Below are 14,925 nucleotides of genomic sequence, written 5' to 3' on the forward strand. Positions count from 1 at the left end.
AGACACCACCTCTGACAGGCCCTAGATCTGGGACTTGTCAGCCTCCAGAAATGTTATAAATAAAAGCCTGTTATTTGATTAGCTCCCCGACTCCCCACCCCTCCAATACGAAAGAAACCAGATGTGGCGGCTCACAGCTGTGATGCCAGCCCACCAGAGGCTGAGCCAGAGGGAGTGCCACATGTTCAAGGCCAGACTGGGCAAAAACCATAGTGACTTCTAGACCAGCACGACTACAGCATGTGACCAAGTCTCAACTCCACTGTTTCTCCCACTTAAAAAAAAGGGAGGGGGGTTGGGGATTTAGCTCAGTGGTAGAGCACTTGCCTAGCAAGCGCAAGGCCCTGGGTTCAGTCCTCAGCTCTGAAAAAAAAAAAAATGGGAAAGACAGAGAGATGGCTCAGTGGTTAAAATCACTGGCTGCTCTTCCAGAGGACCTGGGTTTGACTCCCTGCACCCACAGGATGCCTCACAGCTGTAACTCCAGGTCCAGGGATCGATCCAGGGCCCTCTTCCGGCCTCTGAAGGCATCAGACAGGCATGTGTATACAGACATGCACACAGGCAAAGCATCCATATACATAAAGTAACATTTAAAACAAAACAAAACAACAAAAAAGCACGCAACCAGCCCGAATGAGCATCTCCTTAATCTCACAGCTAATTATAAGCAGTACTTGACCTGCCTCCCGGGCCTTGAGCAAAACACCCACAGCCATAAAAAATAAAAATACATTTTAAAAAAACTAAAATAAATTTAAACATTTTAAAGGGGAAGAAAGAAACCATAGCTTTTTCAGACTCCTTTAGCTGCAGCAGGCTTCCAGCATTTCTACTGGGCTCTTAATTTGCTAAAGCTGTGCACATGTTTGCAAGTGTGCATGCATGTGCTGGGGGGGTGGTAAGAGATCTAAGCATGGAGTAAACATGCTTATGTCATTTCTTAGGTTGTCAGCCTTTAATGCTTAGAAGGATAGCCTGTTTATAGAGTTGTGAGCCCCCCCCCCCACCCAAACAATCATGAAACTACTTCTGTAACATTTTAAGCCGTCTTATAATAAAGGCTGAAAAATTCCTGTTTCAATTCACTTAAAAATGCTTTTCTTGGGGCTGGGGATTTAGCTCAGTGGTAGAGCACCTGCCTAGCAAGCACAAGGCCCTGGGTTCAGTCCTCAGCTCCGGGGGGTGGGGGTAGGGTTGGGGGAGAGGAGGGGCTTTTCTTCGTTGGGCAGTGGTGGCGCACGCCTTTAATCCTAGCACTCCACTCGGGAGGCAGAGCCAGGCGAATCTCTGTGAGTTCAAGGCCAGCCTGGTCTACAAAGCGAGTTCCAGGACAGGCACCAAAACTATAGAGAAACTCTGTCTCAAAAAACCAAATAAACAAACAAACATAAATAAATAAATGCTTTTCTTCTGTGATTGTAAGTCCAGCTGGTTTACAAAGCCAGTTCCAAGACAGCCAGGACAATTAAAAAGAGAAACCCTGCATCAAAAAAAAACAACTTTTCTATATACCCTTGCTAACAGATTTTGAAGAAATCATACAAGGTGGTCAAGGATTTAAATGGTACAATAATGTAAAAAAAAAAAAAATTAGCTTAGAAACGTTTATTTTTTTGCCAGGCAGTGGTGGCACACACCTTTAATCCCAGCACTCAGGAGGCAGAGCCAGGCAGATCTTTGTGAGTTCCAGGCCAGCCTGGTCTACAGAGTGAGATCCAGGACAGGCTCCAAAACTACACAGAGAAACTTTGTCTCGAAAAAAACAAACAAAAAGTTAATTTTTATATTGCATGTTTATTTGAAATCAAATGAGATTTGACATATTGTTCAATAATATATACATGGGTTGACTCAGCAGTTAAGATCACATACTGCCTGAAGCACAGCCTCTGAACTCATGGAGCCTCGTGGAGCTTTCCTCCCGCAGCTGTCTAGAAAACATGTTCTGTCTCACAGCTCCCTCCATTCCCACAACATCAACAACAGGCGTTTTCCCTACATAGTCTACCTGTGGCACACTAGCCTTTTCCTTTTAAAACCCTGTCTGTATGTCTAGCATGCAAAAAATAAATATGCAAATCAGTAAAATTACTTTTTTTTTTTTTTGAGACAATGTCTCATTGTGTATCCCTGGCTGGCCTATAATGCAATATATAGACCAGACTCCTCACCCACCTGCCTCTGCTTCGTGTGTGTGTGTGTGTGTGTGTGTGTGTGTGTGTGTGTGTGTGTGTGCTAGAATTGAAAGCATGAGCCACTACTGCCAGCTCTTCATTTGTTTGAGACAGGTTCTCACTATGTAATCGAGCCTAGCCTTGAACTTGCTATGTAGCACAGGCTAGCCTCAAACTTGAGATTCTTCTGCCTCACTCAGACTTCTAAGTTCTGGGATTATAGGCCTGTACACCATGTCTTAGAGAATGTGTGTGTCTGTGTATGTGTGGTGTGTTACGCACATGCATGCAGATACACATGCCCATGTGTACCAGGAGAGCAAACAGTGTCCTGCTCTATCACTCTATGCCTTATTCCCTTGAGACAAGGTCTCTCGGGGGACAGCAGTTAGGCTGGTAGAGCAAGCTCCAGCGATGCACCTATCTCTGCCCACACAGCACTGGGATCATAGATGCGCCTGGCCCTACCCACCCCACCATGCCTTTTTAGAGGCTGAATTACATGACTGTTTCATACCTGAATAACACGATAGCCCAAAATTTCCAAATGTCGTTTTTTCATAGCAGATTTTCCTTTTAAGTGAGGAATGTTTGAACAAAAGGCTCTTACATCCAAAAAGTCTAAAGCAATCCTACAAAAAAATAAAAATATTTACTTCCAAAACCAGTAACCACAAGCCTTTCAGGAAAAAGAACGTTTTCGTATAAACTAACCAAGGCTAAATGACTATAAATCAGTACAAAAGGGGGCTTTTTATTCTGTTCATTCTCTGAGACAGTCCCAAGCAGCCCAGTGTGGTGGTCTGAATGGCTGTTCCCCAGTCTCTCCAATTTGAATCCTTGGTCCCCATCTGGTGGCTCTACTTGGAGAGGCTTGGGGAGGTGTGGCATTGCTGGAGGAAGTATGTCGCTAAGGGAGGGCTTTGAGGCTTCAAGAGCCACACGCCGTTCCCAGTTTGCTCCCTCGGTCCCTGCCTGTGGTTCGAGATGTGAGCTCCGAGCTGCTCTGCTCCAGAGGCCATACTGCCTGCTGACGTGCTTCCTGCCTTGATGGTGACGGACTCTCGTCCCTCTGGAACCGTACGCCTCCTTGTCTAAGGAGCCTTGCACATGGTGTTTATCACAGCCATAGAAATGTGACTAATACAGGCTAGCCTTGACCTACTGACCCTCTAGCTTCTACCGCCCAAGTGCTGGGAAGACAGGCACATGCCACACCCAGCTCCAAATTATTTTCTCCTTAAGTAATTAGTAATGAAAGTCAAACCTTTCCACTTAAAGAAACTATATAGCAAAACATCTCCTAACACTCATGAGTTTGTTTGTCCACTATGCACTTACGAGATAGACTCTTCCATAAAGGATTTATGCATAAAGTCAAAGCAACAGAGCTAGGGTCTGACCAGATGTGTGAGCACAGCAGCAATGCAGTAGTGACCAAGTGCTCTCCCAAGCAGAGAGGCATGGACCACAAAGAAGGGAACCCCGTGCCCCTGGCTAAGGATAACCAGGTCACCGCTTGGTCACGCAGACTGGCCCGTGTGAAGGAAACTGACTGGCAGGAGGTACAAGACGGACAAACCTATAGAGAAGCATGGTATGGGCTGTTTGGATCGCAGGTGCCAAAGCTACCAGCCCTAATGAAAGAGGCTACGATACAATGCTGAATACAACCATTCAAAAACTACCCGAAAGCCAAAATGTGAATTACCTCTCAGATTCTGGTGGAAGGCTTGACTCAGCCCTCCAAGCATTTGACTCCCAGTATATTCTCGATGATTTCCCTGGGGTGATGCTATGGCTTCCATAAGGAAGAGGTTTTTTCCGTTTATCCAAAATGCATTCAAAATCTTATTTAAAAAAAGAAGAATCAATAGTATAAATTAGGTAAATTCTAGCAGTCAAAAGTTTAAGTATATTTTAAACATATTTATATATATATTTGTATATGCACACATGTATTTAAAAGAGCAAAAAGAACAATATAGCTCCCTGATTAACCAACTCATTTTGTAAGGTATTGTTCAATGGTACTTTTCTTTGAAAATCAATAAATACCAAGCAAGGATTAATGAACTACAGCACATAGCTGGCTACACTTAGCACTGATCTAAGTCAAATCATATCAAAGAGTTTTGCTTTAAGCCAGGCAAAGTGATGCATGCCTGTAATCTCAGCACTGAGGCTGAGGCAGAGGGATGACAAGTTAGGATCCAGCTGAGCCAGATTGCCTCAAAAAAAGTTTTATTAGTACATTTTAAGTTTCAAAAAAAAGTTTTATTTTAGCATCTTTAAGTTTTTTGGTCACATCTGAGGACGCTAAGACAGCACATCCGGAAACCAGGACAAGCCTTCCTACATAGACTGCATGGACAGGAACTAAGTTGACATGGACTGTTTTTTTGGAGACAAAATGAAGCAATCAATGTAGAAGGAATGTACACACAGAAACTCGCCATTCTGGCCTCCCTTATGGATGCTAGACTTAGGCAAGGAGAGATTGGCAATGGTTGCTGAAGTCGGTAGGGCAAACCCTCACGAGGGATTTGTCTCACAGATGAATCAGCCTGAAGAACATTACAAACCCATGGATGAGTGATCATTTTTGATACGGTGCACTAAGAAATAGCCATCTGTGAGACAGTCTGGCCAAAGACAAATTAAAGCTAGAATCCAATTAAGCATCCACCTCTAACTGCTGCTTTACCAGAAAGGTAAGAGCTACATGACCGTGTCAAACGATGCCAAAGGGTTCAATCAGAAGAATCTCGATGACGAAACATTTTCCAATAAATTGTAAGAGGGGAAAAAGGGAGAAAAACAGAACTAAAGAAAAAAAAAAGACAAATTAAATCAAATGCAATGCTTGGATCCCAACTTGAACAAATATATATAAGAAACAACCATGAATGGCCGGGCGGTGGTGGCGCACGCCTTTAATCCCAGCACTTGGGAGGCAGAGCCAGGCGGATCTCTGTGAGTTCGAGGCCAGCCTGGGCTACCAAGTGAGTTCCAGGAAAGGCGCAAAAGCTACACAGAGAAACCCTGTCTCGAAAAACAAAAAACAAAAAAAAAAAAAAAAGAAAGAAACAACCATGAAGGCTATATAATATTTAAATGTAAATTATTCTGCCTTTTCATTACTGAGATGGGCTCTTGCTATGTTGCTTAGCTAGTTAAGAATCCCAAGGCTCAAGTCATCCTCCTGCCTCAGCTTCTTCCATAACTAGACTACCAGTATATGCCACAGCTCCCAGCCTTATTCTGTGTGGTGGTTTGAATGACATGTTCCCTATATTCTCAGGCATTGAATACACAGTCCCCAGTTGCACTCACTGGGGAGGCTTAGGAGGCATGGCCCTGCTGGAGGGAGTGCATCATCGGGGGGCAGGCTTCAAAGCCTGCCACCATCCTCCACAGACTCTGCATCAGTTCCTACCTCAAGTTCCTGCCGTGACTTCCCTGGATGACTACTAGCTGCAAGATGAAATAAACCTTTTCTCCCCAAGTTGCTTTGGGTCATGTTTATTAAAGCTAGAGAAAGCAGACTAGGGGGCTGAAGAGATGGCTCAGTGGTTAAGAGCACTGACTGCTCTTCCACAGGACCTGGGTTCAATTCCCAGCACCCAAAGAGCAGCTCACAACTGTCTGTAACTCCAGTTCCAGGGGACCTGACAGCCTCACACAGACACACATGCAGGCAGAACACTAATGCACATAAAATAAAAATAAATTATTAAAAAAGAAAAGGTTAACTAGGACAGATGGTCTCTTTTTTTCTTCTCTTTGTTTGTTTGTTTTCAAGACAGGGTTTCTCTGTGTAGTTTTGGTGCCTGTCCTGGATCTTGCTCTGTAGACCAGGCTGGCCTTGAACTTACAGAGATCCGCCTGGCCCTGTCTCCCAAGTGCTGGGATTAAAGGTGTGCGCCACCACCACCCGGCGACAGATGGTCTCTTTAACCACCAATGTGATGGTATTAGGAGGAAAGCCTTTAGGAGGTGATTCATTCGTGTGGGCAGACCCCTCATTACCTTAGAAGATGCAGCAGCCTCTGAACAGGAAAGCAGCAGGAGAAGAGCAGGAGAGGCCACACTCCCCCTAAATTCCTGCTGTGTGCTTGGTTTTGTTTGGTTGGTTTTGAGACAGGGGCTTGCTCTGCTGCCCAGGCTTTGCTAAACCTCCAGAGAAGCTGGGGTTATAGGCATGTGCCACCATGTCCAGGCAGGACAGAATCTTGTTTTTGGTTTGTTTGTTGGTTTGGTTTGGTTTTTCAAGACAGGGTTTCTCTGTGTAGCCCTGGCTGTGCTAGAACTCAATCGGTAGATCAGGCTGGCCTCCCAAGTGCTGGGATTAAAGATGTGCGCCACCACTGCCCAGCAAGAACAGAATCTTTTCAGGATCCAGAAATGTTTAGTGAATCTGAGTCTGGATTTTACTTAGCACTGATGTAGATTAACTTTATTTTTTTTTTTTTTCTGAAAACAGCAATATTGATGGTTATCAAAGGTGGGCCATGGGAGTGAACTTGAGAATTCATTTTATTTTTTTGTCTCTACTTTTGTATGTTTGAAAATTTTCATAATAAAAATTTGAAAAGAAATTATAAACCTGGGGTTTGAGAGATAGCTCAGTGATAAAGAGCACAGAAGGGCACTGCAGAGGACCTGGGTTGGGTTTCCAGCACCCACAGGTGACTCACCACCATGGGTAATTCCAGTTCCACAGGATAGGGCTCCCTCTTACGGTCGATGTAAGTATTAAGGCTACCCTTAGTGCACTTACACAAATGTGGGCAAAACGCTTATACACGTAAAATAAAAATAATCTTTACAAACATGTGTAAACCTTTCTAAAGTTCCAGTTAATTAGGAGACTATTCAAGTGAGTTTGGTCCAAAAGGAGCTGATCATGTCCTGGTGACTTACCCACTATGTGGTAATACGCTGAAAGAGTGGAAGCCTTTACGCATCTGAGTCCTCCAAGGACTTCCGCTAGCATTTTATAGATCTGCTGCTGTGCTCCATTCAAGACACCAATATCTTTAGAAAAATTATGACAATTAAAAGCCATCCTAACTCTACAAACTGGAAAATAATTTTTTTTTACCAGAGCCTCAGGGCTGGCCAGGTGGCTCAGCAGTTTTGTAAAGGGCTCCCCCCCAGCCTAAGGTCCCCCACGCCCCCCCAGCCTAAGGTCCCCCACGCCCCCCCCCAGCCTAAGGTCCTCCACGCCCCCCCCAGCCTAAGGTCCCCCACGCCCCCCCCAGCCTAAGGTCCCCCACGCCCCCCAGCCTAAGGTCCCCCAGGTCCCCCAAGCCTAAGGTCCCCCAGGTCCCCCCAGCCTAAGGTCCCCCAGGTCCCCCCAGCCTAAGGTCCTCCACGCCCCCCCCAGCCTAAGGTCCCCCACGCCCCCCCAGCCTAAGGTCCTCCACGCCCCCCCCAGCCTAAGGTCCCCCACGCCCCCCAGCCTAAGGTCCTCCACGCCCCCCCCAGCCTAAGGTCCCCCACGCCCCCCAGCCTAAGGTCCCCCAGGTCCCCCAAGCTTAAGGTGCTGTTTGGAAGGAGGGAACTGACTCCAGAAAGCCGTCCTCTGACCTCCACACATGCCTGTGTGTGCAACCACAGGCGCACACAGATTAAATACATTAACAGCGTAATGCAATCCGTGTGGAAAAACTCTAAATTCAATAGGAGATAACTACCTGCTCGCAAGCGGTCAGTGTTCTAGGTAAGAAATTCCTGTAAAATGAATCCCACTTACAAGGGTATTTAACAAGCCACAATCCCTCCTGGAAACTCTGGCCGTGTTGAGATTTAATGGTGATAACAATGTCTTATCTAATAATCTGTTCTGGAATTAGCTATACTCTCTTACCAAAAGAAAACAAACCTTTGTTATAATGTCCTTGACAAAAGCGATCATGAAACCACGGGATCTGATACTCGGGGCATTCCAAGCAGACTGCTCTATTTAACTCCATAAGGCGAAACTGGACCCTTGCACTTAGAGTTGAAGGTAAAACTGAAATGAAAAACAAATTACTAATGGACTTGGATAGCCCAGACCTAATAGAAACTTCATTTCTTCATATCCCCCACTGCTGGTTGATACTTTAACTCTTTTTTTTTTTTTTTAATATTTTTTAAGATTGATTTATTTATTATGTATACAGAAGAGGGTGCCAGATCTCATTATAGATGGTTGTGAGCCACCATGTGGGTGCTGGGAATTGAACTCATGACCTCTGGAAGAGCAGTCGGTGCTCTTAACCTCTGAGCCATCTCTCCAGCCCCGATACTTTAACTCTTACATGAGAGAGTCACTTCATTTATGAATGCTCACATCTTTAAATTGATACATTCAGTACCATAGGAAAGTCACTTGATTTATGAATGTGTCACATCTTTTTTTTTTTTTTTAATTTGGTTTTTTTGAGACAGGGTTTCTCTGTGTAGCTTTGCGCCTTTCCTGGAACTCACTCTGTAGCCCAGGTTGGCCTCGAACTCAGAGATCCGCCTGCCTCTGCCTCATGAGTGCTGGGATTAAAGGCAGGATTAAATCCACCACCCAGCTGTGTCACACCTTTAAATTGATACATTTGATAACATGATTAAGACTCATTTCTGCCAGGAGATAATGGCACAGTCCTTTAATCCCAGCACTTTAATCCTAGGCAGATCTCTGCGAGTTCGAGGCCAGTCTGGTCTACAAAGTGAGTTCCAGGACAGCTAAAGCTGCTACACAGAGAAACGCTGTCTCAAAATACCAAAAAAAGTTAAAGAAAAAAAAAAAAGCGATTTCTATATTTTGTGAATTTTAAAACTACATTTTAAATAAATGCTACCAAGATTTTTCATTGACTTTCTTCCATATTTTGGAATTTATCATAAGGAAACAATCCATGGTTCATGTGTAACATTCATTATTTGTAATGAATTGGAAAACTATAAAATAAGAACTAAGAGTCCCAAGATATAACTGAAGTGGCATGCCGGAAGTGCATGCACAAGGCCCTAAAATCAATCCACAGTGCTGCTTTTTTTAAAAAAGGAGTTCCTGGTTTCAGATAATGGAAGTTTTATTCAGCTATATAATAGTAAGCCATGAATTCAGTAAAAATATGACATCAAAATATTTTATAATATGGAAAGTTGTTCAGAATATAGTTCAATGACAACAGCAACATCAAAAACAATTTAAAGGCCAGGCGGTGGTGGCGCACGCCTTTAATCCAAGCACTTGGGAGGCAGAGCCAGGCGGATCTCTGTGAGTTCGAGGCCAGCCTGGGCTACCAAGTGAGTTCCAGGAAAGGCGCAAAGCTACACAGAGAAGCTCTGTCTCGAAAAAACAAAACAAAACAAAAAAATTTAAGATCTCCATCCATTTAAAAACATACTTTGATACATAAGTATTTATATGAGACACAAAAGAAATACTTCAAGCACTCAGGGTGCAGCCTAGTGGTCGAGTGTGTGGTTAGCTCTTTCCAAACAAAAGAATTAAGGAAGGAAAAGAAAGCATCGCCCCATTAAAGGGAGTTTTATTTGGTGGTAGAATTAGTGACAGTATCTAACTTTGATATCATTTTCTGTGTTTTCTGAAGTTTCTATAATAGTCATAATTTTATTTTATTTTTATTTTTTATTTTTTTTTTTTTGGTTTTTCGAGACAGGGTTTCTCTGTAGCTTTGTGCCTTTCCTGGAACTCGCTTTGGAGACCAGGCTGGCCTCGAACTCACAGAGATCCGCCTGCCTCTGCCTCCCAAATGCTGGGATTAAAGGCGTGTGCCACCACCGCCCGGCATAATTTTATATTTTTTAAGACAGGATCTCAATAAAGTCGTGGCTGGCTTGGTCGGCTTCAAACTTTCAATCATCCTCTTGCCTCAGCCTCCCAAATGCTGAAACCAAGGAGAATATATATATATATATATATATATATATATATATATGTATGTATTGTATATTATATATATTTACAAGTATATTTGCATATATATGTATACACACATCTCCACCCTGGAGATGAAACCCAGGGCTTAACAAATGCTAAGCAGGCATTCTATCATTAAACTACCCCTTGGTCAATCATAAACTGCTTTTATTAACAGGAAATAATGTGCCAGGTGGTGGTGGCACACACCTTTAATCCCAGCACTCGAGAGGCAGAGCCAGGAGGATCTCTGTGAGTTCGAGGCCAGCCTGGCCTACAGAGCGAGATCCAGGACAGGCACTAAAACTACATAGAGAAACACTGTTTGGAAAAAACAAAAACAAACAACAACAACAAAAAAAACCCCAGGAAATAATGTTATTAGCCTTTAAATGCTTCAGTACGAACACAAATGACACTTGCATATAAAATACATTTAATAAATTCTAAAAATAAAATGCAGATACATACTTTCAAGTTGAGAATCTAATCTGGCTAAGAACTCAATGTTAAACATTTTCTTTAGTAGATCTTCTGGAAAACATTCAAGTGTGGCCAAAGAAAAACCAAGAAACACTAATGTAACAGGATCCAATGTACCTAAAAAATAAGTTTAAAAATTATAATGTACAGCTGTTTCACATATACATATAGATAAGCTGTTCATCTAAAGCTAAAGTTTTTTTAATGATTAAAAAAAGAAAATAAATCATATGAACACAGCACTCACAAAATTTATATGATTACAAGTCAACATTAATTCTGGTGTAGGGACAGAGTAAGAAAGATGGACAAGAGAGAAGTCCTGTCGACCCAGGAATAGTGGCATATACCTCTGATCCCAGCATTCAGGAGGCAGAGGCAGGGGGATCTCTGTTTGAGGCCAGCCTGGTTATATACTGAGTTCCAGAACAGCCAGGGCTACACTGTAAGACCCCGTCTCAAAAAATTAAAGCAAGCCAGGCAGTGGTGGCACATGCCTTTAATCTTAGCACCCAGGAGGCTGAGGTTGAGGCAAGCAGGTCTCTGTGAGTTCGAGGCCAGCCTGGTCTACAGAGTGAGTTCCAGGACAGCCAGGGCTACACAGAGAAACCTTCTGTCTCGAAAAAACAAAAAGAAAACAAATAAACAAAAAAAAATCCAGTTTCTATGTCTCTGTTTGAGACCATGTGGAAAAGGTGAAGTTTCATTTCTCTCTGGTTGTTGACTTATAACTAAATGAGCCAACACATCAAACCTCAGCTTTAGGTCTGATCTCCCCACATACAGCTTTACTACTAGAAAAGAACACAGCATTTGCCATGCATGCATTCATGGCCTCATGCATTCACACTACAGCTCTCTTTTACGTGTAGTTAATGGACACAGTAGCATAAGACACCATTAGACACTTTCTGGCTGATAAATCCCACAAAATCTAACATTTCCACTCTCCTGCATCCCAGTGCCTGGGACAGTACTGACAAGCAGCAAGTTCATGTCTACTGCTGACGACAAAGACAGAGCTATGAGCCAGACAGATCAGCTCTAAAACTGCCAAGTCATATGGACAAGTGGGATGGGTCAATCCAACCCAAAGTAATTAGGACCCCAAAAGCAAAGAGAAGGAAAAAGGAAAGAAACTCCTAAACTCTGCTATCTGCTTCCAATAGTACAAAGGCCTACTATTTTTTTCCAGTACTAAAACATTATTGGAAACTTTTAAAAAGAGACACAGTTGTCTCCAGCCGAGCAGTAACCTTTCGGACAATTCATAAGCATCTACCAAGCTCTTAAGAAATGTTTACTTTAGCTGGGCAGTGGTGGTGCATGTCTTTAATCCCAGCACTCAGGAGGCAGAGGCAGGTGGATCTCTTAGTTCAAGGCCAGGTCTACAGACTGAGTTCCAGGACGGCCGAGAAACCCTGTCTTGAAAAACAACAAAAAGTTTACTTTAAAAAAGCCAGTAGGGGCTGGAGACATGACTCAGCAGGTAAGAGCACTGGCTACTCCTCCTGGGTGACCCAAGTTCAATTCCCAGCACACACAGTGATCATTCACAACCTTCTAACTCCAATCCCAAGTAATCTGACACTGTCTTCTGGCCTCTGTGGACACCAGGTACAGGCATGGTGCATAGACACACATGCAGGCAAAACACCCATGCACAGAAAATAAAAATTTTAAATAAATTAAGTGTTCACTATCCTGGTTATGGTGCTGGCATAGTGGTTACAAGAATGTCCCCTTTCCCTGAAACACATACAGAGGATAATTCAAAGGTTCATCGTATGCAGGCGAATGCTATAGGTCAAGCTAGACTGGGGATTATACTACACAGATGTTTATCCCTTCCATTTTAATAGGTGTCTGAAAACCTTAAAACAAAAACAAAAAAAATCAAAAGCTTCTCCGCAGAAGTCAACAATAAGTTAAAAGTGTTTTGGGGGTAGTACTCCATACAGACTATGAGAGATGAAACACATAGCCACTAACAGCAACAAGAAACATTGGAGTGGTTACTTGGGGTACGATTAGGAAGACTTTAAACACAGACTCTTAGGTGTTCAGGGACTATTGAAGTTTCTTAGTGTGCCAACAGCATGTGCTGATGCAAGAGTTTGAGCACTCTGGGCGGATGTATGCTTCAGTAATACAGCACAATATGCTTTGAATAGCTGGGGGTCGGGGAGCAAGCAAGAGATAAAGCAAGTAGGACAAAACAGTGACATTATCAAGTCCACATGGTGGCTATATTGGTGTTCCTTGTTCAATTCTTACGTAAGTCTTATATTTTCAAACAAAAAAGTTTCAGAGAAATGGATACTTCTCTTGAGACAGGGTCTCTCAAGACACAATAGGTGGGGAGGGAGGTGGATGGATGGACGGATAGACAGATTGACAGACAGACAGATAGATGTCCATCCCAGGCAGCCTCGAACTCACCTCTATAGCCCAAGCTGGTCTCAAACAAGCAACCTTCCTGCCTTACCAAGTGCTGGTTTTACAAAAATATACCACCACACCCAGTTTTAAACATTTGTAGTACAGAATTTCCAGTTATTATGAGTACCCAATTATTGAAGGCCACTGTAACAGCTTTAGCTCACAGTTACAAGAATCTACTTATTCATTGTATTGCCAAACACTTTACCTACCTACATAAGAATTAAGACACTGGACACACGCGCCAAAAAACTCATCCCTTTGAGGTGGATCATAGTTCAAAATGCTGAATGGAAGAATAATAGCATGGATTGAAAAAGGATGGATCTGTATTAACAAAACAAAAATTTAGTATAAGCTTCCGCAAAATTAATTTTAATCTACCATTTTAAATGAAGTCTTTCTAACATGCCTATAATGAGATTATAAACATATCACTCATTAACTTTGCATCCTGCAATAACTGATTTAAATTTGTGCCTATTAGTAACTATAAAAATGTTAGTACAGAAAAATAAATCAGCCAGCCTAAAACTTAATTCCACTAGGGGAAAATCCCTCGTGTCCCAGGATCCACCACTCACTGAAAATGAACAGGAAGCAGCCCCTGTTAGCTCCATGTCATCAATTCATTCAGAATAACAGCCCTCTACAGCCAAAGAAGTCCCTCAGTACACAGCCACCGGCACTGTTCTCCCATACATTTCTGTCCTTTGGTATTTTTGAGTCAGGGTCTCACTCTACAGCCCCAGCTGGCTTCAAACTCAAGGTCAATTGCTGAGACTGCGGACGTGAGCTATGATGCCTGGCAGTACTGGGGGCTGGCCCCAAGGCCACGCATCTAGACAAGCACTCTACCACTGAGCTGTGTCCACTTCGTTTTTCATCTCTGTTCACTCAGTCATGTAAGCATCTGTCGGGCACAGAGCTAAGCAAGTAGGACATTTTTACCTTCATTTGTGAAAAATACTAGCTTCTGAACAAAGACCTCATCCTAATATACAGACAACAGTGATTTTGTAAGTATCTTCTCCTTTGATCCATAAAGGAGCTTTGCCGCCGTAATTCTAGAAACAAATACGCACTGACAACTTAGGAATGGCGGTGTCAGTGAATACCTTAGCATTGTCTCAGTCTTCACGCTTATCTCACATTGTGTGTGTGTGTGTGTGTGTGTGTGTGTGTGTGTGTGATGCGTGTATAAGTGTGTGTGCTGCATCCTCAAGTGTAAGTCAGAGGACAGCTTTGTGTAGTTGGTTCTCCTTTCCATGTTTATCACAAGGACTCTGAGCAGCAAACTCAGGTCCATCAGACTTGCATTGCTGGGAGGCAAATCCATTTACTTATGAAGCCATCTTGCCAGGCCTACAATTGTTTAATTGTGATACCCAGGATTATAGGGAAAAAGAGAATATTAAAACTTGGTTATTCGCTACCATGCAAATAAGCCCAATATTCTAAATATTACCTTCCAATTAAAAAATTCTGACTTCTGATCTTAGCTGGGCATAGTGGTGCATGCTCTAATCCCAGCACTTCGGAGGCAGAGGCAGGAAGATTTCTGTGAGTTTGAGACCAGCCTGGTGAGCCACACAGTGAGACCCTTTCTCAAAAAATTAAACAAAAAAGCCTGACTTCTTAAGGCCTGACAGATTCAAAGGATGACCACTAATCTCTCCAGATCTACGGCTAAAGGAACAAGGAGGCTGTTTTCTTTTGTCTGAGACAAGGTCTGTGTGTCCACTCTGACCTTAAACTCTTGGCGATCCCCTTGCCTTGGCCTGTTAAATGCTGAGATTATAAGTGTGCCATCACACCCTCTCCAAAGGAGCTGAGATTATAAGTGTGTCATCACACCCTCTCCAAAGGAGCTGAGATTATAATAAGTGT

The 14,925-nt window shown here is 43.1% G+C and overlaps 1 protein-coding gene across 1 annotated transcript in view; it reads right to left on the reverse strand.

The window, feature by feature from the left end:
* Nucleotides 1-14,925, reverse strand: part of Fastkd1 (FAST kinase domains 1) — a 30,027-nt gene that overhangs the window by 1,188 nt on the left and 13,914 nt on the right. The window contains exons 9-14 of the mRNA XM_042275433.2: nt 13,248-13,362; nt 10,582-10,710; nt 8,068-8,199; nt 7,104-7,217; nt 3,889-4,027; nt 2,695-2,809 (exon numbers count right to left, since the gene is read on the reverse strand). Coding sequence (XP_042131367.1) covers nt 2,695-2,809; nt 3,889-4,027; nt 7,104-7,217; nt 8,068-8,199; nt 10,582-10,710; nt 13,248-13,362 — 744 coding nt within the window. The remainder of the gene's footprint in view (nt 1-2,694; nt 2,810-3,888; nt 4,028-7,103; nt 7,218-8,067; nt 8,200-10,581; nt 10,711-13,247; nt 13,363-14,925) is intronic.

The sequence above is a fragment of the Peromyscus maniculatus genome, chromosome 4 (genome assembly GCF_049852395.1).
Source record: "Peromyscus maniculatus bairdii isolate BWxNUB_F1_BW_parent chromosome 4, HU_Pman_BW_mat_3.1, whole genome shotgun sequence".
NCBI classification, from domain to species: domain Eukaryota; kingdom Metazoa; phylum Chordata; class Mammalia; order Rodentia; family Cricetidae; genus Peromyscus; species Peromyscus maniculatus.